Source organism: Plodia interpunctella, chromosome 28, assembly GCF_027563975.2.
Source record: "Plodia interpunctella isolate USDA-ARS_2022_Savannah chromosome 28, ilPloInte3.2, whole genome shotgun sequence".
Classification (NCBI taxonomy): domain Eukaryota; kingdom Metazoa; phylum Arthropoda; class Insecta; order Lepidoptera; family Pyralidae; genus Plodia; species Plodia interpunctella.
The window spans coordinates 1,476,495-1,504,492 of record NC_071321.1 but is presented as its reverse complement, the minus strand read 5'-3'; the positions used below and the strand labels follow the sequence as shown (position 1 = coordinate 1,504,492).

The 27,998-nt window shown below is 35.4% G+C and overlaps 2 protein-coding genes across 6 annotated transcripts in view; one reads left to right on the top strand and one right to left on the bottom strand.

Moving 5' to 3' along the window:
- Position 1: 1 nt before the first annotated feature.
- On the top strand, positions 2–10,006 carry LOC128681834 (uncharacterized). 2 transcript variants are annotated; one of them, XM_053766051.2, is made up of 7 exons: positions 4–247; positions 978–1,066; positions 1,736–3,085; positions 3,388–3,558; positions 7,485–7,648; positions 8,498–8,612; positions 9,168–10,006. In XM_053766051.2, the coding sequence occupies exons 2-7, from the start codon at positions 986–988 to the stop codon at positions 9,228–9,230; spliced, it is 1,944 nt and encodes a 647-aa protein (XP_053622026.1). In that variant the 5' UTR covers positions 4–247; positions 978–985; the 3' UTR covers positions 9,231–10,006. The 2 variants fall into 2 exon arrangements, with proteins under 2 accessions (XP_053622027.1, XP_053622026.1); XM_053766052.2 differs by lacking the exons at positions 8,498–8,612; positions 9,168–10,006 and having other exon boundaries at positions 2–247; positions 3,377–3,558; positions 7,485–7,627.
- LOC128681832 (probable multidrug resistance-associated protein lethal(2)03659) overlaps positions 9,670–27,998 on the bottom strand; it is a 52,292-nt gene continuing 33,963 nt past the window's right edge. For 2 of the 4 annotated variants that reach the window (XM_053766049.1, XM_053766047.1), the window contains 13 exons: positions 27,365–27,515; positions 26,339–26,448; positions 25,616–25,742; positions 24,513–24,622; positions 22,559–22,673; positions 21,644–21,833; positions 20,019–20,205; positions 19,245–19,417; positions 18,810–18,926; positions 17,558–17,657; positions 16,143–16,234; positions 15,449–15,548; positions 9,670–14,373 (listed from right to left, as the gene is read on the bottom strand). In XM_053766049.1, coding sequence (XP_053622024.1) covers positions 14,338–14,373; positions 15,449–15,548; positions 16,143–16,234; positions 17,558–17,657; positions 18,810–18,926; positions 19,245–19,417; positions 20,019–20,205; positions 21,644–21,833; positions 22,559–22,673; positions 24,513–24,622; positions 25,616–25,742; positions 26,339–26,448; positions 27,365–27,515 — 1,608 coding nt within the window. In that variant the 3' untranslated portion in view covers positions 9,670–14,337. The remainder of the gene's footprint in view (positions 14,374–15,448; positions 15,549–16,142; positions 16,235–17,557; positions 17,658–18,809; positions 18,927–19,244; positions 19,418–20,018; positions 20,206–21,643; positions 21,834–22,558; positions 22,674–24,512; positions 24,623–25,615; positions 25,743–26,338; positions 26,449–27,364; positions 27,516–27,998) is intronic. The other 2 variants (XM_053766050.1, XM_053766048.1) reach the window with 1 other exon arrangement.

Below are 27,998 nucleotides of genomic sequence, written 5' to 3'. Positions count from 1 at the left end.
TCATTCATTCCATTTGTTTTGAAAATAAGCGGTTGATAACCGTTGTTTCGTCGTCGTCGTTGTTGGTCGTTTTTCAGTTACAAAATTGATAATTTTTGTGTTAATCATGTTATTTACGTGAATTAAAGTAAATGAATTATTTTTTTACATGTGGTACTAATTAGTTTGCTCAAACTTTGTGTTTTGTCCTTCAAAACGATAAGATTTCTTCGCTCTCTTTTGTTTACAAGGAATTGTCACATACTTGGTAAGAATTTTCTTTCTAGTACATACTTTATTTTACAATAGTACTATTTATAGAGAAAATCAAATTACAACATATAAGTACCTAATAATGTTGTAAAAAGATTTCGGACTAAAAACAAAGATAACAAAAATGGCGGGAGAAACTTATTTCCCTTAAATTCGATTATTATCCTAATCTTCTAATATTATAAGACATAACTCTTATTTATTATATTATAATATTTTAAATTTAGCATAAAAGTCAACAGAAGGTGATGAAATGAATACTACATTTCATACAAAAAAGTGAAGTTTCCGTGGGCTGTGAGGTGTGTGTGTGTGACTCTTGCGCAGCAGCGGGAAAAAACTAGTAAAATCATGTATAAGACCTATTAATCATTAGTGTAAAATTATTGTTGTATAAAAATCTAATAAGAAATTGAGATAGATCTTGTACTATAATAATACTAACATTCTACTAATGTTATAAATGTGAAATTTTGTGAGGGTGTATGTTTGTTACTCTTTCACGCAAAATCTACTGGACAGATTGTTATGAAATTTTGTGCACAGGTAGAATATAACCTGAAATAAAATAGGGTACTTTTATCCCAAAATTCCCAAGGTAGTGAAGCCCTGTGGTGCAGCTGGTATATAGTTTTTTATATATTCAGTATAATGACATGAGTTTTAAATTCCCAAAAAAATTATATTACTCTTCCAAATATACATAATGTATTTTCTTTTTTCAGTTTCAATCATGGAGGTGGTGTCAGTCGAAGCTCGTCTAAACAAGCTTCGAGAGGAGAGGATCGCGAGGGAAAAAGCAAGGATCGAAAAGGTTTGTAGCCTTTTTATATTGAACACCAACAGAAAGGGCATTATTAGTATTTGACAGAAAAGAAAAACCACCCTGCTCTAGTCTTACTTAATAATAAGACCTGGTCTGCGGAATCTGGGGTCCCTGGACGTGACACTAAACAAATTGGCCATCGGTTATTGATTGACTTTTATTCTTGTAATATTTCTATGAGGACTGTGTTGTAATATTTCTTACATAATCTATATATCAAAATAGTTTTGTTATATGGGTCACACATTTTTTTTTTTTTTTAATAAAAAGTAATAATGAGATTAAAAAGTCTGGAACCATCAGGAATTGAACCCACACTCCCTCTGGATAGACCTGGTATTTTTTCTATGAGACTATACTAATTTGGCCTAATTAAGTAATCTCTAATCTTATGCGGCTCGACACTATCGTGGTCCAGTTCGCTGAACTTGATTTTATTGCTGGTTTTTCATTGCGGTAAATAAAAACTCTCATTCAAACTACGTAATGTACGTGCATTCGCGTCGACATACGAGAGTAATAAGGTAGGTTTAATTGGAGTCTCCGTTAATTAAGAGTACTTTAGGTTTAGTCGGAGACTATTTTCAGCCGCCTAAATTTCTGTGCCTAAAATAGTCTCCGTTTAAAGTACTCTTAATTCTATTATTTTCTTTTCAGTTACGAGAATTAAATCTAAAGAAGTACAACAAAACAGATCCTCAGCCCCAGAAATCTGTTTCCAACTTGTCTATCTCTAAAAGCAAAACTGACAGCGTCAATACAAGACCTAATGCTATTGGCGCAGTCAGAAATCATTTTCACATGAACGGCGGATTCAGAAGACCTACATCTGTCGCTGCTTTAACTAAGAAAATCCCTAATAAAGAAAACAATAGCGATGTTAATAAAACTAACACAACAGGCAATGTTGCAAAACCTAAAGACGCTGTCCAAAATAAAGCTTTAAATCATGTTAAATCTAAAGATCTAATTAATAAACATGATAAGAATGATGAAGCGTCTAAAAAGGTAATACCAACAAGTTCTAAAATTGAAAGACCAAAAGATGAAAAAATACCAATTGTCAGAACAAAATCTAAGGATACAAAATTCGTTAACAGGGTTACAACTAATACGACAGTGTTCAGAAAGAGTATTGCACCAAAAACTGAAGTGGCCAAGACTTTGCCTAGAAAAAGTCTACCAGCGTCTACTTTTAAAGCTGGCCCGAATAAAGAGTCAGTCTTTGACAGATTATACAAGCCTAAACCTGTGCATAAAAAGGAAGTTGACGACGTTAAAAAACTCCAAATGGACACAAAATACTTGAAGAAACTGATCAAAGACTCTGGTTTGATCTTGAATAAGAGACACACAGTTTTTGATGTGAAACCAAAGACAAATGTCCCAGTCAGGAGGTCAATTTCCGCTGTACATTTCAAGCGAATTAGCAAGAATGAGATTAACAATTGTATTCATAAATGGTCATCTATTGGCGAGAATATTGACAAAGTCCATTTGAAGGATATCAATGAAGACGAGAATGTTAAAGGCGAAAAAGTAATTTCTGCTATTAAAAGCGAAAGGAAAAAAGTTAAATTTCAAACACCAGTGCCATTGAACTTCAACACGCCGAAACCGGAAGAGTTACAAGCAAAATTGAAGAGTTGGTTGCAAAAACGGGGCAAGTCTCTCGAGTCGTTTCATCATTTGCAGTGTTTTGGCCTACATCACCTTACACAGAATAATTTGAAGCCGTTTGAGGCACCTAAATTTGATTTTGATGATGAGGACAAGGAGAATATTGCGTTGGACTCTGACAGTGACGATGGATCGTATCATGAAAACATGAATGAGAAGGGAACACCCGGATTGAATAAATGGAGGCAAGCAAGCTTCCTCAGTGATAGCGGGGATATGAATGAGAGTGGCAACACAACAATGACATCGGGGGAAACGATGCATGTCCACCATGTTGACGAGTTGCTGAATGGTGCGTTGAATGATTTGACAGAGTTGCTTCGTGAGGTGAGTATATCGATTAATATTATTCTTTTTTCTTCTAGTAATTTATTTGTATAGAGTAACTAGCGGCCTGTCCCGGCTTCGGTCGGGTAAAAACATTTATACAAGTGTAGTAGTTTTTGAGTTTATCGTGAACAGAAAGACACGATAGAGGACTTTGTTTTCTAATATGTAAGGATATATTATACTATTGGCTGTTGATCATTAACTAATCTATTTTAAATATCATCAAAGCTGGCCTAAACCACAGTGAAAATGTGAGAGGCAGATAGACTTTCGTATTTATAATATCAGTATGTGAGTAGGGCTTCGAGTGGGAGCAGTGCGCGCGCTGGCTGCGGGCGCTGCGCGCGCGCTGCCCGGACGCACGCGCGCGCGCCGGGTACTGGGAGTGCCGCGCCGCGCTGGAGGAGCGTCGCGGGGACCTGTGCGCCTCCGTGCAGTGCTGGGAGGAGGCCATCGCCAAGGGCACGCAGGTTACTTTTTCTTTTCATTTCTTTTTTATGTATAATATTTCTTATATAAAATCTATATAGGTTTATACGTAGTAATGTGGTAAGGCGAGCCACTATTCATTACCATTTTACACAGTTGATTAGTTCTTAGCATAAGCATTAATTTTCATTTAGTACTGATCTAAATTAATTATTTTCTCACAAATATTTGTTAGGGTTTTCATTTAATATAGACGGCAGAAAATTCTTCTACACTATTTTACCGTTACTTAATTAATATGATGATAAAACACTTTTATAGCCTGTATTTTGTCTCACTGTTTGGCAAAGACCTCCCCTTCTGTTTTCCAAAAGTCTTCACTTTATTTCAAAAAAATACTGTACTGTTGCGCAGCCGGAGCCGGCTACTGAGAGTACCGCGCGTAGCCGCTAAGCTGCTAATATGCACTGGGTTCATTTTTATTTCATTTAAACTGACGTGTGAAGTATACATTACTAGCTGCGTCCCAGGGTTTCGTTCTCGTGGTAATTTCGGGATAAAAAATACCGTATATGTTATTCCAAGTTATATTCTACCCGTGTACCAAATTTCATATTCATCCAGTAGATTTCGCGTGAAAGAGTAACAAACATACATCCTCACAAACTTTCGCATACTCGACTTTAAATAATAAAGATGTATCGTCTGCAAAAAGAACTACTTCGCATAAATGTTAGGCAAGGCATGGGAGGTCGTTAATATAAACCAAAAATAAAAAAGGGCCGATAATGGAGCCTTGAGGTACGCCTGTGTGAACAGGTGCACTATCGGAATTTGTTTTGTTAATTTCTACTCTCTGCGTTCTATTATCTAGGTAAGACGAAAGAACACTAAGAGCCGCGCCAGTGACACCATAATGTTGAAGTTTATTTTTGAGTATATTATGATCTACACAGTCAAAAGCTTTCGATAAGTCACAGAAAATACCTACGACATCTTGCTTGGATTCCCAAGCTTCATTAATTATTTCGACTAAAGTGGCTGCTGCATCAGTAGTTGAACGACCTTTGGTGAAACCGTATTGACGATTATGTAAAATTTTATTTATATTAAAATACGACACAAGTTGACTCAAAATATTTTTTTCAAATATTTTACTTAGAGTAGGTAATATAGAAATAGGTCTATAGTTTGTGGGATCATGTTTAACGCTTTGTTTAAATAGAGGAATTACTTTACTTATTTTCATTAAGTCTGGGAACACGCCTTCAGATATACATTTATTAAATATTATGGTTAGGTGAGGAGCAATCAGGTCAATAATGCTGCTCAAGTGTTTTTAATGTTAAAGTCCTCAGTGTTTTTAACATTTAGAGCTTTAAAAGCAGATATAATTTCATCTGGTGTAATATGTCTGAGTGTAAAAGTGGACTTAGGATCCGGAGCATTTCTTTTTAATAGGTCATCTGCCGCATTGGAGCAAGAGGAAAGGGATCCTGTGATATTCTTAGAAATGTTGGAAAAGAAATTATTAAATTCGTTGGCAACTTCGTCATCTGCACTTATGGTTTTACCGTCAAGTTTTAATACAAAATTTACGTCGCGCGTGTTAGTTTTACCAGTCTCTTTATTTATGATGTACCAAGCCGTCTTTATTTTATCACTCGAATTTTTTATTTTATTAGTTAAATACAAAGATTTCGCGACATAACATACTTTTTTAAAAGTTTTAGAATACCGTTTAACATATGATATGAATTCCGCATTAAAATTGTACTGCTTTTGGCCATAAAGTTCATAGAGTCTATTTCTCTAATATAGATGCCGTTTGAGGCCCAATCACAAAAGTTAAGTTTATCTTTCTTGATGAAAGTTTTGAACGGAAAAAAAATTTTGAATTCTTTTTCTACTATATTGAACACCTCATTGTATTGGTCATTAGGGTTTTTTGTGAGGTCTGCATCTGGCAATTTGTTATCAACGGATTCGCGAAAATGCATTTTACGTTGCTTAGTAAGAGGCCTACAAGTTACAGGAGCGGTGCTTAGGTCAGACTCTCCGTCACGTATAAGTGATACCTGTTGACCCAGGTGGTCAGACCCCAGACAGGCGAACAGTTTTTGATTATAAACAGCGCAATCGCAGAAAACGTTATCTATACATCTGGCTGAGGTCGAGGTTATTCTAGTGGGTTCAAAAAATGTATGCTTTAAGTTAAATGAGTCTAGTAGATTTTTAAATCCATTGGTTTCCGAACATGAAACTAAAATGTCTATATTGAAATCACCGCATAAAATTATATGCTTATTATTAGATGTAACTCGCACTCAGGCGAGTTACATCTAATAATAAGCATATAATTCCTTCCTTCCTCCAAAACGTCCAAAAGAGTTTCGTAACAAGCTGATGGAGGTCTATAAGTAGAAATAATAATATATTTATCCAACTCCACACAAGAAAGTTCTATAGTACATTCAACTGATAGACTTACTATGTCTTTCCTTTCTTTATACTTATAACTCTTATTTTGTCTTACGAATGCACTTGCTAATATATACTTATCGGGAAAATTTAATTTAATTTCATTACTAAAAAAGTGTTCAGTTACACAGAAAATATCAATACTATTATTTTCTAAAAATAAACAAACTTCATTGAATTTGCTGGTGAAGCCCTGGATATTTTGATGTATAAGATTTAAATAGGAGGGCTTCACCGCTGTCTTATTATCTAGTTTAAAACTAAATTATTAGTACTTGTACTAATATTTGGTAATTTCGTTATATCGGCTATAACGGGTCTATAAATATTGAATGCTAAGAGTTTAGCAATGGTCAGCTTAAATCTATAAGGTAGGTACACAGTACCATTGTTATATATGCAATTATTTATATATTTATTCAGGTCCAAAATGTATAATTTTTTAAATTTCCAAGTCAAGTTGTATATACATGTATTTATGGAGTGTATATATTTATTATTAGAGTTATTTTTAGTAAAAGGAAATAGACTAAATATTATCTGACCAACACCCGAGTTATCTATTTCAGATAAAATATCAATACAATTTGTAATGTCTAAACGGGAGACATTTGAGGCATTACCTATAGTTAATATTAATGTGGTATTACTGTCTATTTTTTCACATTTTATTTTAGACATAATTTGAGAAATATGAGCTGGCATACATATATTGCTAACACTTTGTGTAGTGTAATTTGACACCAACGGACCTAAGTTAATGCCCAATTCATCTGAGTATATAATCGTTCTTGGGGTCTTACAATCAATAGGATCTGACCTAACCGAAAACCTAGAATTAGTAATGGTGGTCGCATCTATCTGAGAAGCTTCCAGGGACGCCTGTATAGGGGGCGAAGTCTCTGGAAGCAACTCAGACTCTGTCATGATTGAGGCTGCTGCACTAGCAGTATTGTCAGTTAAGGACGCTTCCACAGCCTGCTTTTCAGTGGCCCAACTACATTTACACAATTTTTTTTTCTTCTATTAACTTGTGTACAGCCTGATTATATTCCTTGATGGTATTCTTTGAAAGCTCATATCTGCTAGATATTGACTGTAACTCTGATTGTAAAGAACATATTTTATCTTGTAATTCTTTTATAACTTTCTTATTACATTTGATAGTATCTTGACAAGACATTAATTGTACTTATATCTATATATATCTTTAACAATATCTTTAACAGATTTTAATCAAATAGACCACTTGACCACTAGATTCACAAACACTCCAAAATACACATTAAGTTACACATACATACCCACATACTCACACAAAACCATAAATAATTGGCACAATTTGATCTACTATTTTGTATACTGTTTTATGATACTTTTTGTGCCTATGACTGTTTGTGCCACAATAAACGAAAAAAAAAATACTGACATTTAATAACGCGATATATTTTTATTGTTTTGTAACCTTTTTTTTCCTTTTTTTTAGCGCTCAGTAGTAGAAGCAAACTTGGACCAGTTGCTCGACAAGTTCATGCAACTCAAGATCAGTCCAAACAGTGGAAAGCAGCGACCGGTGGACCCCAAAATGGTGGACGTGAAAAACATTTTTAAGAGCACTATAATAAGATTTGCTGTACAGCAGGCTAAATTGTGAGTTTTTGAATATTATAAAATCAAAAAACAAAATCGAATCATGAATTTGGAAATAAGGCCTTCACAGGCACTTTTTCATGTCATATTTTAAATTAATCTACAAACTACTGGCATTTAGGAACGACTAAGAAATGCCGAAAGAAACTCATTTGAACAATGTAGGTCCCTATCATGCCAGAAGGACTTACCATTTTTTTATCCCAAATCAATACCCCAATGGTATTATCAGTTGATTATTTTGTTTTTTTTTCCCACGGAAGCAGTTGTTGTTCTTTTTTTTTTTAAATTTATTTGACACAAACAGTCATAAATACAAATTAAACAAATATGCAGTTTCTGAAACGAAAGTAAAAGTTTGTTCTGGGGTAAAAGGTATCCTATGTCCTTCACCGTACTTCAAACTACATGTATGCAAAATTTGATGAAGATTGGTTGAGTAGAGTGTGTAGAGGTAACAAACTTACTTTCGCATTTATAATATTAATTAGCTTTTGTCCGCGGCTCCGCCCTCGTGAATTTCTCTGTAAAAGTAGATCAGACATGATTTTAGTCGACAGTTGATTTTTGAAGTCCTATGTTTGAAAGGTCTTTAACTTCATGCATATCAAATTTCACCAAAATCTGTCCAACAGTTTAACCGTGAAAGCGGAATATATAATATAGATAAGCGGACATAGGCTTTAGATTTTATAATAATAATTAGTAATACGATTTGGTGTACGTTCTTATACTGATAACATTCCAATCGGTCTACTTCTGTTGCCGTAACGATCGCTCCACTAACATGGTCTGTTAAGCTATCGTAGACAAAGCAAAACATATACAAACACATACAATATTGTCCAGACGCAAGTCGATGGGTCCCGAGAGCCTCGGCGCGCAGTACACGGTGACGCCGGTGCGCCGCAGCGCGCGGCTGCAGGCGCGCGCGCCGCTGCAGCTCTGCAGCTCCGTTAGACAGGTCGGCCTAACAAACTCGACATTTCTCTTTTTCTACTTAGGATGATTACAAAAAATTACTTCTTAGTCTACCGCAGACTTCCAAAACGCAGGTGAAGAAGAAGCGGCGCAACAAACAATTTATATTGTAATAATTTGAATGTAAAAAAAATTGCATATTCAATAAATTATTGAAAATTGTAAAAAAAATATTATGTAAAAGCTAAATAAATTGTACGTATGACCTTATTATAAAAAAGTCCCCCTGTTGCGTCTGTTTATATGAACGCGGTAATATCAAAAATGAACGAACAGATTTTTGTACGGTTTTCACCAATTAATAGAGTGATTCCTGGGGAAGCCGTGACGTTAGTTTTGAAAATAATATTCGACTCATGAAAATAAATCGAGGGTGCTGTGCCTTTTTGGTTGGAAACACTATGTGTTTATCAACCAATCTTGATTCTGTTTGGTAGGTATTGCAATGACAAAAAAAAATATTCGTAAAAAATCCTTTTTTACTCTTCGACTAGAAAAAATGTCCAAACAATTTAATAAATATAAATTTCCATTCCAGGCAAGGGAATTTGTGCAGCCACTTCAATTTGTGCCAAACGCTCAACTCAGCGGGACTCCTTGACTTTCTCAATTTTGATTTAATTAATACGAACAGCAATGTCGCCACTAGCGACTGTGGTCCAGAATAGCCACTAGCGACTGTGGACAGATAGATTTTCGCATTTATAATATTATTTTGGAAGTATTCGAGTCTGAAACGGTTCTCCGACAATTGCTTCGTCTACGAACGTTTCGTCGACAGAATGTCTCCTCTATTCTGTCGGCGAATCGTACGTAGACGAAGCAATTATCGGAGAACCGTTCCAGACTCGTATCCGTTCCATACTTCCAAATATGGATGGATACACATAAACTTAGTTTTTTCTTACATGTCCTATGTAAACAATCTTACTATGTATTTTTATGATTTCACAGCAATATAAAGTAAAATGTACTTTCTAGGTAATCACTTTTGTGGTTAAAAAATGTTTTACTTTATAATGTGTAAGTTTGAATTAATATTTGTTTTTTTTTAAAATCAAAATTCATTAATATGTACTGTGAAGATTGTTTACATGTTGAACTCGTAAGAAATAACGGAGTGTACATAGCTCATTTTATTTCTAATTTATCTAATCGTATGGCGTCTATTCTCATTTGAAATGTTATTTAATAAATTTTCCCATTTCTAATGTTTTATTTACTTATTGTTTGAGAAAATATTAATCAATGTAATTACATAACAAATATAATTGTGTATTTGACGACATCGCAGCGCGATATACTTGCTAAATTCACATTTTGTATGTGCTTGCATATTCTTTTCTTTATGCGTGGTCATTCGACCCGCACGACCTGGTGTCTCATTTCGTAAACCGCCTAACGGTCGACGTACGTTTATTTGACGACCGTCATAAACTGAATTAACGATTCAGCGGGGTTTTGTGAATATCTTTTGTCCTGTCATAATTTTGAATTTCACATAAATGTTACTCGTAAAATGCCTTATTCGCAAAATGACGATTTTGTTGATTAAACTGACCATCTATGTGTATGTATCGATTTGCGAATTGGTCATTTTTCAACATTTAAGAACATTAATAAAATTATATTTTTTACAATTTTATAATTGGTCACTTAGTGCCTTAGCACAGATTAAATAATACCCCAGTAGCCTTAGTTCGAAAATTGCATAAAAATGTAATCGTGTACATATTTTCCTATTGTTCTATTTTGCTTTCAAAGTAATATAGATTTTTAGTATTGTAGTTTACTTTCAATTATGACTGAAATTCTTTGTCTAACCAAATATTATTGTTAAAATTTAAATTTTGTAGGATATAGTTGTAGTCACACCGCAGTATAGCCATAAGATGTGTGGAAATGCCCTTATATTTTCAGATAATGACGTTATCCAAACGTGACCAAAAGTTACATGTTGACATTTTGCGGAAGGGACTTTCTGCGTAGACCGCTAACTGAGAGGTCAAGAATGTAAATAAATTATGTGAGCTTTTTCACTATGTAAACTTATACTTTCTGCCTTGTCTGTTTCTATTGAATAAAGCATTGTACGCTATAAAACTGAATTTTATTTATATAAGAACTGCTTTATTATATGCATTAGATTAGCCTATATTAAAAAAATAACCTAGGCTAGTTTGGTTTGGATGCGTCGATGGGCGACAAATTCCACAGGGTATGTGGAACAAATGACTATTAAGTACCTAAATGGGGGGTAGGTTTCCATTAAAAATCTGATGGGAGGGCACATCAGATTTTACCATGCGTACATAGTTATATAGATTTAAGAACATTAGTTATGTTCTTATATCTGTGTGTCCGATGTCATTGTCATGTGCAACAATTCTTAAGCTTCGTGAAAAAATATGATGTTGAGAAATATGGGAATGTAAGGATTCAACAAAAATAGAATCTTGGTTTCGTATAGTATATATAAAAATGTACTCTGGTTTCGTCGTCTCCGAGTAATCCCAATGTAGGTGCCTATGTAAAAGACAGCTTTTTCTCTTGACATAAAAAGGCGGCATTTTGGTGACATTGACAGCTCTGTCGTTACACATTTCACAGATAAAACAATGTATTATTTCAAAATATATTTATTTTCTATATCACATAATGTACAACCGCCGCCGAAATTGGTAGATTTTTAATAAAAAACCTGGAAGCGCGTACTACATAATTGGGAAATAATTATATAATTAACTACTATACATAATTACAGTAAAACTAATCACGAAATCAAAAAATACTGAACGTATTAAATTATGGCGCGTTTACAAAATATAAAGTTTAAGTATATTAAAAACATTAGAAAACTTGAGAATACGTTCGACATAAAGTAACTTTGTTTAAAATAAATAGATTTTTATAAAAATTAACACTATTTAAGATGCATTGGAAATATCACATAATGGCAATTGACATTCTAAATGTTGTAAAATTGGCTACAATTTGGGGCATAGATACAAGAAAACATGACTGTAAGTAGGTAGGAGTTTTAGATAAATGAAATGGATGACTGAAGTGTTATGTTACGATACCAGTGACATGAAAATAGATTCTTAACCTTAAATTCACAGTCAATGATTGCACACATACAACTATTTTGATGTTAATAAAAATAATAAATAAATGTAAAAATACGAGGATTTACTATTAGCGGGAAAAATATGTGCCATGTTACAATATATGGATTTCTATTTTTGCAAATAATTACGTCTTTATTATAAAAATATCACACAAAAAATTGACCTCCGAAATAGATGTGAACCATCAAGGATATTCGATTTTTCTATACTTAAATTATTTTTTATACAAAAAGAAATATACGATTTTAAGAAGCAATTTGTGATTCTATTTTTAGGTTTAATCGGTGAAATATAGAAAAAATAGCAACAATATAATTTATATCAATTTTAGAAATGAAATATTCTTTTGCTTAAACACACGATATTTAAGTTTTTCGCGTTTTTCAATTTAAAAAATTGCGTTTACATTATATAACACATGATTAAATCATTCTTTAACGTGACAAAAGTTTAATTTATTAATACCTCATACGACACTTAATTAAATAGCACCCTAATAAAGGCATTTAAGTATAAGTTTCAAATAAGTATCGTTTACTAAGTCGCGACTGCGTAGTGAGTGTCTATGTGAGAATCAGTGAGAAATAATACTTTATGTAGGGAAGTCGCATATGGCGTTTCACTTTTTCATAAGTTGTTGGCTCCCATATGGCGCCCTCCATAAGGTACCTTTTCACGTGGAAATAATAAAAATAACTGACTACAGATATAATAGAATTTTGTCGTGTACATGCGAAAAATTCCATACAATCGTGCTGCAAAAGGATGCGGTGTGCACGGGCCTTTAGTATGACGTCAAATTAATTTTTTTCTTTATAACCTAAGTACGTATTAAGTAAATGCATCAAAACTGTTTCGGTTAGTAAAAAACTTGCGATTTCTTCACGAGAAAACGATAAATAAACATACATACAATTATTATTTGTTAGTCCAGCCACTGTTTGTTGATATGGAAAAAATGTAGAAATAAAAACAATATTATTGTAATTGTTAATAATACAATAATAATTGCTAACTTGACATCATAGCACCGAATTAAATACAATGCTTAGACTACGGAGAATTTTGAATTTTCCGTCTAAACTACTAATTTATATGAGGTAAGGCATATTCACAGTCTGTAAGTACTATAAAAATATTTTAAAAAGTACTATTTGGACTTTTCTCAGTAAAGGAAGAGCACACTTGAGGAGAACAATCGGAACAAACTTACACACACTCTTATTCATAAAAAGTTAAAGCCTATTTTATTATATTGGCAATCGATATCCCATTATTGAGAGACAATCGATATGAAGCAAAATTATCGATAGCATTCATATTGTTGTCATTGCAAGCTATCGATATTATTGCTACTCTAGTTTATTAATTAATAATACTCAAAACTCGTATGTTTAAAATATGTTTCTTATGTTCAATGTGAAATATTAAAAAGTGAGACAAGACAGGACAGATTTACCTAAAACAAATTTTATTTCTTTATGAATAAGAGTTATATTTATTTTCCATTCACATGAATAAACCCTGCTGTAAATATTAATTGCCTAATTTAAAGTGTCCTAATATTGCGAAAAGCTATAAAAAAAACATGATAAAATTTACATAATCTAGATTCCTTTACGATTTGAAATATCGGCAGTTCTTTTTAAATCTAAATGATTTGTTCAATTATTATTTTTATAACAGCCCGATACATGTATTCAAGTTCAGACTCATAACTACAGCTTAAATAATTCCAAAAAACAAAATACTTAAAGCGAATAACTTAATAATGATTAAATAAAATTTTAAAATAATGAATACTGCTCATTGATAAATTCGAATAATTTTCGCGACACCGTTCTGAACGGTTCACAATCTTTATAATATAAAATGTAAAAAATAAATTATTTTTGATAGTACAAATGGTAACTAATTTAAATGTGGGTAAATATGTCCACACTGAGCAAAGAAAATTTGGTTATTATTTTAGTTACAAAGCCGCTCACTGCAAGACTGTGATTGGTACAACAGAAAGAGACAACAGTATGGCCGTTGAATACATTTCATTTACTCGATGTGGACATAGCATTAGAATTATATGGGCACACAATTTTAAACAAAGAAGACATTATTTTGAATAATTTTTTAGTTGAACTATTGATTGTCTGTTTTACAATACATTGTTCCGTTAGCTTGCGACATGAATTCTATTATTGTATAATAAAATCTGACGCAAAATGGAGATTTCGCAAAATGAGCATTTGACGCAGAACGAGCACTTTGCAAAAAAGTGCAAAATGTAAAACTTTCTTATTTCACATATCACAAGCATCTTTTATATGCGTTTTACAAATTCGAATGCACATTTTGCGAATGTCCATTCGCGGAGTGTCTATTCTGCGTCGAGCGCTCATTTTGCACAAGGAACATTTTGCGTTAGACCATTATGATAAAGTGGGTATTACCCAAATATATTTACCAATTGATTACAAATACGATTTGAATACCATAATCTACTTTGCGAATTCTTATTTCGACAAATAGTTAATACAGAAAAGACAATGTAATTTTTTTTTATTAGGAATGTGACGCTGTTTATGAGTTTTTCTTCTTCAACATATTCTTATAGCTCTGGAAGAAAAAATACATATAGTTTTAAAAAATATACACGGTTTTTTTCTCTAGTCCTTACATGTAAACAATCTTCAGAGTACACATTGTTGAATCTCGTCGAAAACAAATCAATCACTTCAAACCTATAAATTCTAATGTAAAAGAATTCATTAACCACAAAAGTGATTTCTTGAAAAGTCTACTGGTTAGATTGTTTACATAATAAAACCTGTGAGAAAAAATATCGGAGTTTATGTTCGAAAAATAAGTATACTATACTAATCTACTTATATAGAATAAAATTAATTCCAACAAGTTTATTTGTAGACAAATTAAAAAAAACTTTCAATATTAAATTAGCTACAACTTCTGAACGGCTACACAGATTTTGATCAAACACATCTAAGAACTACCGTGTAAAAATTAACTATCAAATAAAAGAACACCGCATTCAAATCGGTTCACCCGTTGACGAGCTACGGTACCACGTACACAGACAGACATACGGACACACTTAGCGGTCAAACTTATAACACCCCTCTTTTTACGTCGGGGGTTAAATTCAAATTCAAATCATTTATTCAGAAATTAGACCTTCACAGGCACTTTTTCTCGTCAATCTTTATATTTATAGTTATTTCTCACAAGCTATAAACTACTAGCATTTCGGAACGACCACTGCTGAGAAGAAATGCCGAAAGAAACTCATTTGAACAGTGTTGGTACCTATCATGGTTAAAAAGATATACATGCAAAAGCGGACTTATATCACGTAGGGATCTCTTACAGTCAACCGGCGATATTTTAATAGGATATGTATACAGTTGCAGGCTAGTAAGTGGTTCGTTTAGTCTTTACGAGAATGTTGTTAATTAACACTGGTGACAGATTTGATTCAACTCGCCTAAAGTAATTCGACATGACTTTTGCGACAACCTACCGCGTCTAGTGGCAAGTAATCGCGTACACACTAGTGAACTTAAAACTGTCGACCAGTGTGCAAGTTTCAGTTTACACCGTCCGAGTAGGATTCGAACCTGGGACCTTTCGATCACAGGCGGACGTTCTAACCACTTGTACGTTAATTACATACCTCTTCCGCCATTTTGTAAAGCATGGCGGCCGTCTCCTTGCCCGTTTGCTCTACAAGCATGTTGAATATCCCGCCATTTTCCGACTCACTCGCTTCTGATCTACAAAAAGGAGATAAATCCAATAACAAACAAGTTTAGATGTTAGACAAATTAAAAATCCCCCGACTTTCAATGTTCATTTCGCTACAACTTTTGAACGGTTGAACCGATTTTCATGAAACACGGCTAAGAACACTCGGGATAAAATTATCTATGACACAAAAAAAAACGAAACGAAAATCGGTTCATCCATTTGGGAGATACGATGACACATACATCTTCTCGGCACATCTCATACAAAGCGACAGAGATGTTGGAGAAACAGACACATGTTGACAAAATATCTCATTGTGTTCCGTTTCTTATCGTGTATATCGCGCATGTCTAGTAAATACTTTGACGAGCTCGGTGGCGCAGTGGTAAAGTGCTTGTCTCTGAACCGGGTTCGATCCCCGGTCGGTTCATGATGGAAAATGATCTTTTTCTGACTGGCCCGGGTCTTGGATGTTTATCTATATATGTATTTGTTACTAAATATAGTATCGTTGAGTTAGTATCCCATAACACAAGTCTCGAACTTACTTTGGGGCTAGCTCAATCTGTGTGATTTGTACCAATATATTTTATTTTAATAATTAAAAAATAAGCACTTACCTGGTGGAAAAAGTTCTATTGCGATTCTTTTCGCTGGCCTCGTGTGTGGACGGCTCAAATGTAAAGTTTTCTGGAATGGCGAGCGGCGCCTGCTGGCAACGCAGAGTTACACATCACATAATTAATAATAATTAAAAATAAAATATTTCTTATTTCAGATTATTAAAATCCATAGCGTAGACATACATATCTACACTAATTCGTAATAATCAACAATCTATAACATACATTCAATTTATTTTATCACATACTATTGACCCTTAATAATTCTCTCCTATTTATTTTTCGTAAATATCTCCGATGTACAGACATAGTTCAGTTACAGTTTTATTATAAGTATAGATAAGTTAGTTTATTTATAAATGATGCCAAAGAGTAGACAGATATAAGTACTTATATAAAATTTAATTAAATCCATTTTTACATCAAAATTGTAAATATACAAACTATTGTCATGAATGTTTAATATTATGTATTCATAGAATTGAAGGATAGAAGCGGTGGTGGTGTAATGGTTAAGACGCCCGCCTGTGGATCGAAAGGTCCCAGGTTCGAATCCTACTCGTGCCACATGAGTTTTTATACCAATATGACTCATGTATAATAGGTTTCATCGACCACCACTTGCTTCCAGTGAAGGAAAACATCGTGAGGAAACCTGCACACTTGTTGATTACTAACTTGTGTGTGAAATGGAGAAGGCAATGGCAGACCACTCCATTACTAATGCCAAGAAAGTTGTTGTGTGTGTTTCATTCCACGTAATGACCACGACCCTCAGCCATGAGGAATACGACTATGAAGAAGAATTGAAGGATAAGTAAGAAATACATTGAAGTTTTTTATAACTTAAATGAAAGTCAGTCAGATTTAAATTACTCTATACTATCACCTCGATTCGGATACGATAAAGGATGGTCTTTTAATCAATCAATAAATTTTTTTATTTGTGTAAACAGGTAAGATAAGTCACTAAAAACTATACAGGACTCTGTTTCCTGCCCTCGGGATTATAAATATTAGTGCATGTGTGGCGTGGTAGATGTCGCCACATTACTCCTCCCCAAGACCGAAGGTCTTGTGAAGGAGGATCGCCACACATGCATATAAATATATAATAATAAAATAATCTAAACCAATTAATATAAATAATAGATAAACTCTTTATTGCACCATTCACAAAGGAGTTATAAGTTACAACAAGATATTCAAACATAATTAGTGCAAAGGCGGACTTATCGCTAATGCAATTTCTTCAAGCCAACCAAATATTAATGATTAAAAAAAGTTCTAATTTCTCTTTCATAAAGGGCTTTTGTTCGCGGCTGCGCCCGCGCTCACGTCAGGAGTCCGTGAGAAAAATAGAGGAAATAAAATAATATAACTATATATCGTTATTTATTATAAATATATACCTGTGGTTTGGAGAGTACATTCCTCTTGAGAACCTCCTGCGTCTTGTGCGGCGTCTGCGTCAGCAGCTCGTACGGGTGACCGCTTTCCACCACCTGCCCTCTGTTACACACAAACGTATGTCATTATTGTCATACATTGACGACCTCGGTGGCGCAGTGGTAAAGTGCATGCCTCTGAACCGAATGAGGTCCCGGGTTCGATCCCCGGTCGGGTCATGATGGAAAATGATCTTTTTCTGATTGGCCTAGACCTTGGATGTTTATCTATATATGTATTTGTTATAAAATATATTATCGTTGAGTTAGTATCCCATAACACAAGTCTAGAACTTACTTTGGGGCTGGCGCAGTCTGTGTGATTTGTACTAATATATTTATTTATTATCCATGATAGATTGTTGAAATTTTCACTTCAAACTACATGTATGCAAAATTTCAAGAGGACTGATTGAGTAGATAGAGCGAGAAGAGGTTACAAACAAACAAACTTCCTTTCGCATTTATAATATAAAATATTAGTTAGGACTAGATGTTTACCCGCGGCTTCGCCTGCTTAAATGTTGTTATTGCAAGGTTTTAGTTTGTTATCATTTAGCTCCACCTATAATAGAATATAGGTTTTTTGCAAATACAACGGGAACAACAGTTTTTTTCCGGGATGTAAGGCACCCAATGTCCTTCTCCGTACTCTTTTATACATATGTGAAATTTCAAGAATATTGCTTGAGTAGATAACACGTGAAGAGGTAACAAACACACAAACGAACAAACTTACTTTGGCATTTATAATATTAGTAAGGATAGAGAAAATTAGGGCCTTTACGGGCGCAGCAACTGAAAAGGGGCTGACTTGTCCATAATTACGTAACTTTGATTCAATTTCTTTCAGTTTAATTTCAGAATCAATTGCTTTTCTATTAATTATTATGTTTAATTGTTAATTATTATATCTATTTTGTTTAGTAGGGTGAATTTCACGAGCGTTTCGAACTCCGCCGCGGGCTGTCATTAGTGTTTATTAAATTGTACCATACACAGTAATCAATTTAATTGTTCTATTTTATAAATAAGTAAAGTAAAAAAAAAACTGGTACAATGTTAATTTTACAAATGTTAAAAAAAATATATTAGAAAAAAAATGTCGGACACGAATGAAACTCTCTCCACACGCCGCGTTCAAACGCTTGTGAAATTCACCCACAAGCACATATTCATTAATCAATTTTAATTTTAATTTATCAATATATCTCACCTGTCCATTACGATCACTCTGTCGTAATCCATCACGGTGTTCAGTCTGTGGGCTATCGTGAGGACCGTCGCGTTCGCGAACTTCGTGCGAATCGTGTTCTGTATGTGCTTGTCTGTCCTGCAATACGAATATATTTTGTCATAATGCTGTAATAATTAAAAAAAAAATACTGTGTACTATCTGCGTCGCGGGGCTTCGCTCCCGTGGGAATTTCGGCGATAAAAGTACCCTGTGTAATATTCCAGGTTATATTTCACTCGTCTACCAAATTTCATAACAATCGGTCCAGTAGATTTTGCGTGAAATAGTAACAAACATACATACACGCATCCTCACAAAATATTAGTAGGATTGGTTTTGAAAATGATTCCTTCGTCTGAACACCCTATTATACATATATATATCAGCCGCGAACAAAAGCCATGGAGCACTCACTCAGTGTCCACACTGGCAGTAGCCTCATCCAATACGAGCACAGTACACCGCGCAAGCGCAGCGCGAGCGAGACACACGAGTTGCCGCTGTCCGGTGGACAGGTTGCCGCCGCCGTCCCCCACCCGCGTGCTCAGCCCCGCCGCCATGTTGGACACCAGCTCGAGAAGCTCCACCTGAGAAGGTTGTTTAACTTCTCGTACAAAGTTTGTATGAAACATTACACTAGAAATGCGTGTGTGTAACATCTCTTGCAATTGGCAGCGGTGACCTCTTCCCATCAGGTGAAAAGCATGCATGTTTACTTGATGAATAATATAATAAAAGAAACAAAATCTCACCAGACAAAAGTATGTCAATAATTTATTTATCTACACAACATAATAGTATATTATACAATGTAAATTATGAGAATTAATCAATAACAAAACGGTCACGTTGTTGTTGTCAGCGACTGTAGCGTCCAGAGACTTGCACAGACACAGATCTAAATTAAATTTGATTGCATCGTTTGTTAATGACAATGACCAATGTTCATGTGACCATAATAAGGCTTTTGATAAGATAAAGTACTTGATTTTACTATTGAAATCTTGTTTTAGTAGCTTCATATACATCTAAAATAACTTTTTAAACAATATTAATGACTTATAAGAATATAACTTACCTAATTTAAATATGACGCAGAACAAATCATGATACATGCAAAAAATATTTAGGAGTTTCCCAAGGTTCATACCTCGAACCCTTAACATTTATAGCCTTGATGTTACTGACCTGTTCCAAAGCAGCATATATCTCAGCATCACTGTATTTATGCTGAGGGTCTAGGTTATCCCTCAACGTGGCGGCGAACAAAGCCGGGCGTTGAGGCAAAGCGCACAGTCTAGATCGCCAGCAACGGAGTCCAGCCTCGTCGGCTGTGACGCCGTCGACTGTCACTTTACCGGTTATACGGCTTAGTCTGCGCAATGATGTTAGCTATTTATATCTTTGAAGTATAATTTTAATACGATAAATACAAAAAGTATATTCCAAAATCATATCCGAATGAATGATGTCAATTTTATGAAACTAGCTTCTGAATCTCCCCCGAAAACAGTTGTTTTTCCGAGATGATATTTAGTTTTTGATTGATTGTGTTGTGTATTTATAGTTGATAATTGGTTGTATACGCTAAGCTACGACGCAACAGAAGAAATATTATTGATTGAAAGTTGAGTCTAAATATTCACTACCCGACCCACTTCCGACCACTGGTTTAAATTTAAGTTTAAATTCATTTTAAAAGTACTATCTGGGCTCGGAAACCCTGTATTTTTGATTGATTTCTATGTTGAAATTGACTTGTCCGTTACAGGCTTGCCTTGTGAAGAAGTTATAGTTAATAAGATTAATTTGTTAAATTTCTGCAATGTATGTAAACCTATCTTGTAAAATGTTATACTTATTGCAGCAAATAAATTCATTTTATCTTTTATCTCTTGCTATTGCAAAGTAACTAATTAGCTACGATGGATTTGTAGTGGGAGCCAGGTGATTATGCTCGACCGCTACAAAGGGAAGACCTTCCCGCCAGGCTAGGTGTTGCGCCTGGGGAACCGCACGGCTCCGACGGTGTCATATCGGAGGTTGTATTTATGCTTCCAATCGAAAACGCACTGTCTGCGCGGTCTAGGCTTGTTAGCTGTCCATAGTGAGTCGACCGTCGTGCCATCTGTCCGTAGTGTCCTGGATCACTTATGTGGCTTGTTATTCGTTGCGTTTGGTCAGCTTTTAACATGTGCGCCGTTGTGCATGTGGCGTGGTAGATGTCGCCACAGATTTATCCTAACTAATATTATGAATGTGCAAGTAAGTTTGTTTGTTACCTCTTTATTTTATTTATTATTAATATTGTATTGGTTACAGTTGACTTAAGATCTATGTAAATCTTGCAAATAAACGATTCTATTCTATTCTCTTCAAGCTCTATCTACTCAACCAATCTTCTTGAAATTTTGCATAGTACATCTGTGGTATTATATTATCTGTTTAAAGTGGAGTATGGGATTTGCAAAATACCTGTATTATGTTACAGATGGCGCTAATTATAAAAATGCTAGATGGCGCTGTGTGTATTTTAAGGAAACTTGCGCTATGGATACTTTGAGGAAACCTGCACACTGGTTGATATTAACTTGTGTGTTAAATGGAATAGGCAATGGTGAACCACTCCATTAATAATGCAAAGAAAGTTGTTATGTGTGTTTCATTCCACGTAATGACCGCGACCGTCAGCCATGAGGAATACGACTATGAAGAAGATGGATATTTTATTTCAACTATCCTTTAACACGAAGAAAAATCTGTTTCCAAGGGCCGCGTGCACAGCTAGTAAACAATACGCAGCACACTCTGACCTGAAGAGAGCGTTGATGAGCGAGCTCTTGCCGGCGCCGGTGCGGCCCACGACCGCCACCTTCTCCGCGGCGCCGGCGCTGAAGCTCACGCCGCGCAGCGCCGGCGCCGGCTTCTTCACATCGCCTTGCTCTTGATCCTTCTTCGGGGGCCGCTCGTACTCCAGGCTCACGTCTTCGAATACTATTTCACCTGAAAAAGTCATACATACTAGCTGCGCCCCGGGGCCTCGCTCCCGTGGGAATTTCGGGATAAAAAATACCCTATGTGTTTCCAGGTTATGTTCTAACCATAACAATCGGTCCAGTAGATTTTGCTTGAAAGAGCAACAAACATATTTACATATATCCCCACAAACTTTCACATTTTTAATATTAGTAGGATATACGAGTCTTTTCCTGATTGTCCGGGACTTGGATGTTTATCTATATATGTATTCGTTATAAAATATAGTATCGTTAAGTTAGTATCCCATAACACTAGTCTAGAACTTACTTTGGGGCTAGCTCAATCTGTGTGATTTATTTATTATTTATTTTATTTAATATATTTCTTACAAGCTTTCATTTAGCAATGTAACTATGTTCCTATGTCTCGGGTGGAATCTTGCAACTTGTAACTCAATATTCAATTCATTGAGCTGAAATTTTGTACACACGTTTAGTTTGGATGACAACGAATTATTATGATAAGCATGATGATGATGGTGCACCCAGGAACGGCTCCTGACAGAAAAAAATGAAAAAAAGAAAAAATATTTGCCAAAGACATGAGTACAAATATACAAATTGATGTCAAAATGAATTAAACCTACATGTTTTAAATATAAATAAATAAAGAGGAGCATGCTATTGACTACAAATTGTTTACTGCACAGACAGAAAGCGGGAAGCGACTTTGTTTTATGTAATGATTACCTTTCGTTGGCCACTTATCGAAGTCCAAACTAGGATGATTGGTCTTCAGAGCCAGTGGGTCTTTCTCCATCGGCTGTTCTGATGGTAGATTCTGATACTCCAGGATTCTTTCCACCTGTACACAAAGATATGATCGTATGTGGCCGTCCTAATCAAAAGGGACCTTATGGCGCTCGGCACTTACGTCATTACTGCCGTTGTTTTGTATTCGAACAACGGCAATATAGGCCTAAGTGACGGCCGCCATAAGGTCCTTTTCGCCCTTTTGATTTGGACGGCCACATATATGCGTGCTCCCGGTTGCATTCGGGGCTATGACGCCGCCCAAGGTCAGCGAAACAAATAATAATAAATTCATTTAATTCAGACTTAGTCCATTTTGTTAGTAACTTTGAGATTTTACCTACGGTTAGTATCAGTAATATTAGGTCCTTACATATGAATTTGGCGTACTACTGGCCACTTTAATCACAAATTTCTCCTTTTTGGTTAGGGATTCCAAATTCAAATTTATACAGCTATTTACACATGTATTTGTGTTTCGTTAACCGTCATTCATTTGTTTTTTTTTCTTCTGATTTTTCTTTTTGCGTCACTCAGTTTACAAAATGGAGAGCTTGAAATATCGCGTTATTTACGAGTACGAGTTCCACCGTGGCATCAGTGCTGCGGAAACGGCTCGAAAGGTTAATGATGTGTATGGCGGTCGGGTAGCAAAAGAAAACAAAGTGCGTTTTTTATTCCAACGTTTTCGTTCTAGAAATTTCGACCTGCAGAACAAGCCCCGTGGACGGCCGGAGACCCTAGTTGATAATGAAGAATTGAAGGCTATTGTGGAAACGGATCCATCGCAAACCACGTCCGAGTTAGCTTCAGGCTTCGGTGTTAGTGATAAAACTATTTCAATCCACTTGAAGCAAATTGGGAAGATTAAGAAACTTGAAAGGTGGGTACCTCACGAATTGAGTGAAGCAAACCGGCAAACGCGTGTCGACTGCTGCGTTACATTACTTAACCGGCACAATAATGAAGGGTTTTTAAATCAAATCATTACCTGTGATGAAAAGTGGATTATCTACGACAATCGGACGCTTATCGCAATGACTGGGCCCTGGCCAGCCAGCCAAATCCTGCCCGAAGCGAAAGTTGACCCAAAAAAAGTTACTTGTAAGCGTTTGGTGTGACTAGTGCCGGTGTCGTTCATTACAGTTTTCTCAAATCTGGCCAGACGATTATGGCAGACGTCTATTGTCAGCGATTGCAAACTATGATGGAAAAGCTAGCTGCTAAACAACCGAATCGCTCCACGCCACTGCTGCTTCACGACAACGCTAGACCACACACTGCACAACAGACGGCTACCAAATTAGAGGAGCTTCAATTGAAATGTCTAAGACATCCACCGTACTCCCCGGACCTTGCTCCAGACAGATTACCATTTTTTTCGAAATTTGGATAACTTTTTCCAAGGGAAAAAATTCAACTCCGATAGGGCAGTCCAAACCGCAAAGATTTTATTGATTTCCGGCCGAATGGTTTTTTTTAGCAAAGGGATCGATGAACTACCTATGAGATGGCAAAAGTGCATAGATAATAATGGTTCTTACTTTGATTAAATAAATGTTAAAAAATATTCGACTTATTGTTCCTCCTATACCAAACGTCAATTTCATATATACCTAGTAATAAACCTTTTGAAATTCTGAAGATTTGGCTAGGATTTTACAACCGGCCTGCTTCACGTTAATCCTCTTTGGGAATGATTTTGTTGCATATCAGTTGCCAAGGCTTTGTGTCCCTCAGTCGCGTCTAGTAGTTTTTAGCTTTGGTAAATATCATTTAATTTAGAATATGACGTGAAAAAGTGCCTGTGAAGGCCTAATTTCTGAATAAACAATTTGATTTCGTACGAAATCCAACTTTGTATTCCCATGTCCCACAATAAAAAACTTACAGATGTCATTTGGTTCTCGACTTCGGCCGTTTGCCTCATTCCGAACTGGCACATGCCAACCAACCCTATCACTTGCGTCACAGCCAGACCCACGTTGCCACCAAGAGTGTCTGTGAGGAAAACAATATATGAAAATAGATAAATATATTAGGACAAATCACACAGATTGAGCTAGCCCCAAAGTAAGTTCGAGACTTGTGTTATGGGATACTAACTCAACGATAATATATTTTATAATAAATACATATACAGATAAACATCCAAGACCCGGGCCAATCAGAAAAAGATCATTTTCCATCATGACCCGACCGGGAATTGAACCCGGGACCTCTCGGTTCAGTGGCAAGAACTTTACCACTGCGCCACCGAGGTCGTGTATCGGCGAAGCAGAAATATTATCCATAAGGCTTTTGCAATTTTTACACAGCACAGACAAGTAAAATGTGACCGTTTTTAATACATTACGAGTGAAGCTCCCTAATGCAGAGAAGTCGCTTAGACGTATCACTTGCTAATGTTTATTAATTTAATAGTGCCCGCGAACCTATCGATGTTTTTATTCAGAAGCTAACGGCCCGTCCCGGCTTGGCACGTTTAAAATTATCATAACCTAACCTCAACCTCCCACTGGAATCACACTATCTATTAATGGAAACCGCATGGAAATCCATGCAGCAGTTTTTGAGTTTATCGCGAACCGACAGACAAACGTGGAAGTGGACTTTGTTTTATATTTTAAAGGATGATTTATATTCAAAAACAATAATAATACAAAGTAGGATAGTCAAAAAATATATATTTGACGCCACTTATAAAAGAATATAGGTTTTTCCCATATCCCACGGGAACAATAGTATTTTCCGGGTTGAAAGATACCCTATGTCCTTCTCCATACACTTAATTATATATATGCGAAATATCAAGAAGATTGGTTGATTAGATAACGCGTGTAGATGTAACAAATAAACAAACTTACTTTCGCTTTTATAATTTTAGTTTTATTAGTTGGAATAGGGATTTGGATTGAAAATTCAAATAGAAAATTTGTTAGGGAGCACACAGGTGTATTGAGTAGACCATAAGTGAACCATAAAATAATTTACCTTCTCTAGTGAAGAGTAAGAAGCTGAAGGTGACAGCAAAGAGGTACAAACAGCACAGCATGTCCATCCACCAGCCGAACGCACGGTTGGTGCTTAACACCGCCGCCCAGCACGAAGAATGCAGGTCCTGCATTTAATAAAGTCGATACATATGTATATTAAAATTCAAAATTCTTCATTCAATTTAGGACGATATACATCACTTATTGACGTCAAAAACATTACTTAAACTAAGTCTACTGCCGGCTTCCAAAGCGCAGGTGAAGAAGAAGCGGCGCAACAAACTTCACCGCAGCCTTTTCTCCAAGGACGTCAATTAACAAATATATGTATAAATATATATATAAATCACCTCAATGCAATGTTCCGTTTTGACGTAAAAGAAAGACAAAGGAACAGACACTTACATTTATTGACATTTATCTATACTAACCCATATTACCACATTAATATTTTAAAGAGAAAATATTTTTTTGTTTGTAATGAATAAACTCTAAACTACTGTGCCGATTTTGATGAAATTTGGCATAGAGATAGAGGAAACTTTCAGTAGTAACATAGGCAACTTTTTCATTATGATTCTTTGCTCGAGTGAAGCCGGGACGAGACGCTAGTAATACTATACAATTTTAATTTCCTGTTCGCACCAAATTTAACTTCTCAATGCTACAAACTACTAGTATTTCGCCACGACCACAGCCATGTCCTTGCAAATGATCATACCTGCAGCTTGTCGAACTCTGCCACCAGAGTGCGCTGCTGTTCTCGAGTCGATCTGATGGTGGTGAGGCCCGACACTGTTGCCGCTGCGTGGTTTAGCGATTGGCTTCGAGCTGGAAAAAAATATAAATTACAAAATACTTATTATAAATTTTTGAATAATAAAAAAGAATTTACATAATTTTTTTACGTCCTGCTATTATATTTAGGTCGCGATGGAAAATTATACAAATTGTTAATCTATAGTTTATAACCAAATGAAAAAAAGAAACGTAAAAAAATAATATTATATATGGTATGGTATCCTATGACAAGTAGCGAACTAACTCGGAGCGATTTGGCCCTATATATATATTTATTTATTGAATTTAATAAATTTATGGAATTTCGCTCCATTTTGATAAAACTCTTGAACTGAACAATTATTTAATACGCAGCATGTACCAGCTGCTTCATCAACCGTGCAGGTTCTAGTAGACGATCTCATAAACAACATTTAAGTCTACTAAATAGACCGTCCGGTCTGGCCAGTAGTTTGTAGCTTGTGAGAAATAACTATAAATATAAAAATTTATATTATATTTTGACGACCTCGGTGGCGCAGTGGTAAAGTTCTTGCCACTGAACCGTGAGGTCCCGGGTTCGATCCCCGGCCGGGTCATGATGGAAAATGATCTTTTTCTGATTGACCCGGGTCTTGGATGTTTATTTATATATGTATCTATTTATAAAATATAGTATCGTTGAGTTAGTATCCCATAACACAAGTCTCGAACTTACTTTGGGGCTAGCATAATCTGTGTGATTTGTCCTAATATATTTATTTATTTAAAAATTTACGAGAAAAAGTGCCTGTCTAATTTCTGAATAAATGATTTGAATTTGAATTTGTCTACTAAGTAGACAGTAAGATCTATCGGGATCGAGATAAATGACTAAGAGTTTATCTACAATGTATTCACAAAATCCAGGTGAAGCGAATTAATACCAGTTTTATTTAAAGAACAAACTAAACGAGTGATTCCTCACCAATAGCCTCGATCCTCTTGAGCTCCCGACTGGTGCTGAGGAAGAGATTCCTCAGCATGAACAGCAAAATGGCCACCAGCGCGGTCGGCAGCAACAGCCACCAGTTCACCACGCACACCACCACCAGAATGGAAACCACTTCGAGGAAGAACTGGGGACAATGTTTGTTTATATATTTATTATTATATTTACCCGAGACTTCGTCAGCGTAGAATAGTTGTTTCTGACAGCGTAATTATATTTTTTGCGATTGATGTGTTTACCCATGCTAGATTACTAATTTCTAGGACCAATATTTTTGTGTGATGTTTTCAACATGATTTTCATACAATCTTTAACCCCTATATTGTTTTGGGGGATGATTTTTGAAAGAAATGCCTATAATTTGTCTATATGCATACCAAATTTAATCAAAATCCATCCAGCGGTTCAGCCGTGAAAGCGGAACAGACAGACAGACTAACGTTAGTATGGATTATTTATCGGACCTTTCTTGTTTTTACAATCTTACAGACAGACAACGGGAAACGACTTTGTTATTTACTATGTAATCACGGACAACACTCAACAGCTCACACTAATCACTAACCTAATATCGCGGATCCTATGTACACAAACACAGAACGGCCAACAG

Bases quoted from the DNA above. Each gene is read 5' to 3' on its own strand.
- LOC128681834 (XM_053766051.2), top strand. From the start codon at position 986: ATGGAGGTGGTGTCAGTCGAAGCTCGTCTAAACAAGCTTCGAGAGGAG. The intron at 7,649-8,497 runs GTGAGTTTTTGA...AATATTGTCCAG, and splicing joins GCTGTACAGCAGGCTAAATT to ACGCAAGTCGATGGGTCCCG. The intron at 8,613-9,167 runs GTCGGCCTAACA...TTTCCATTCCAG, and splicing joins TCTGCAGCTCCGTTAGACAG to GCAAGGGAATTTGTGCAGCC.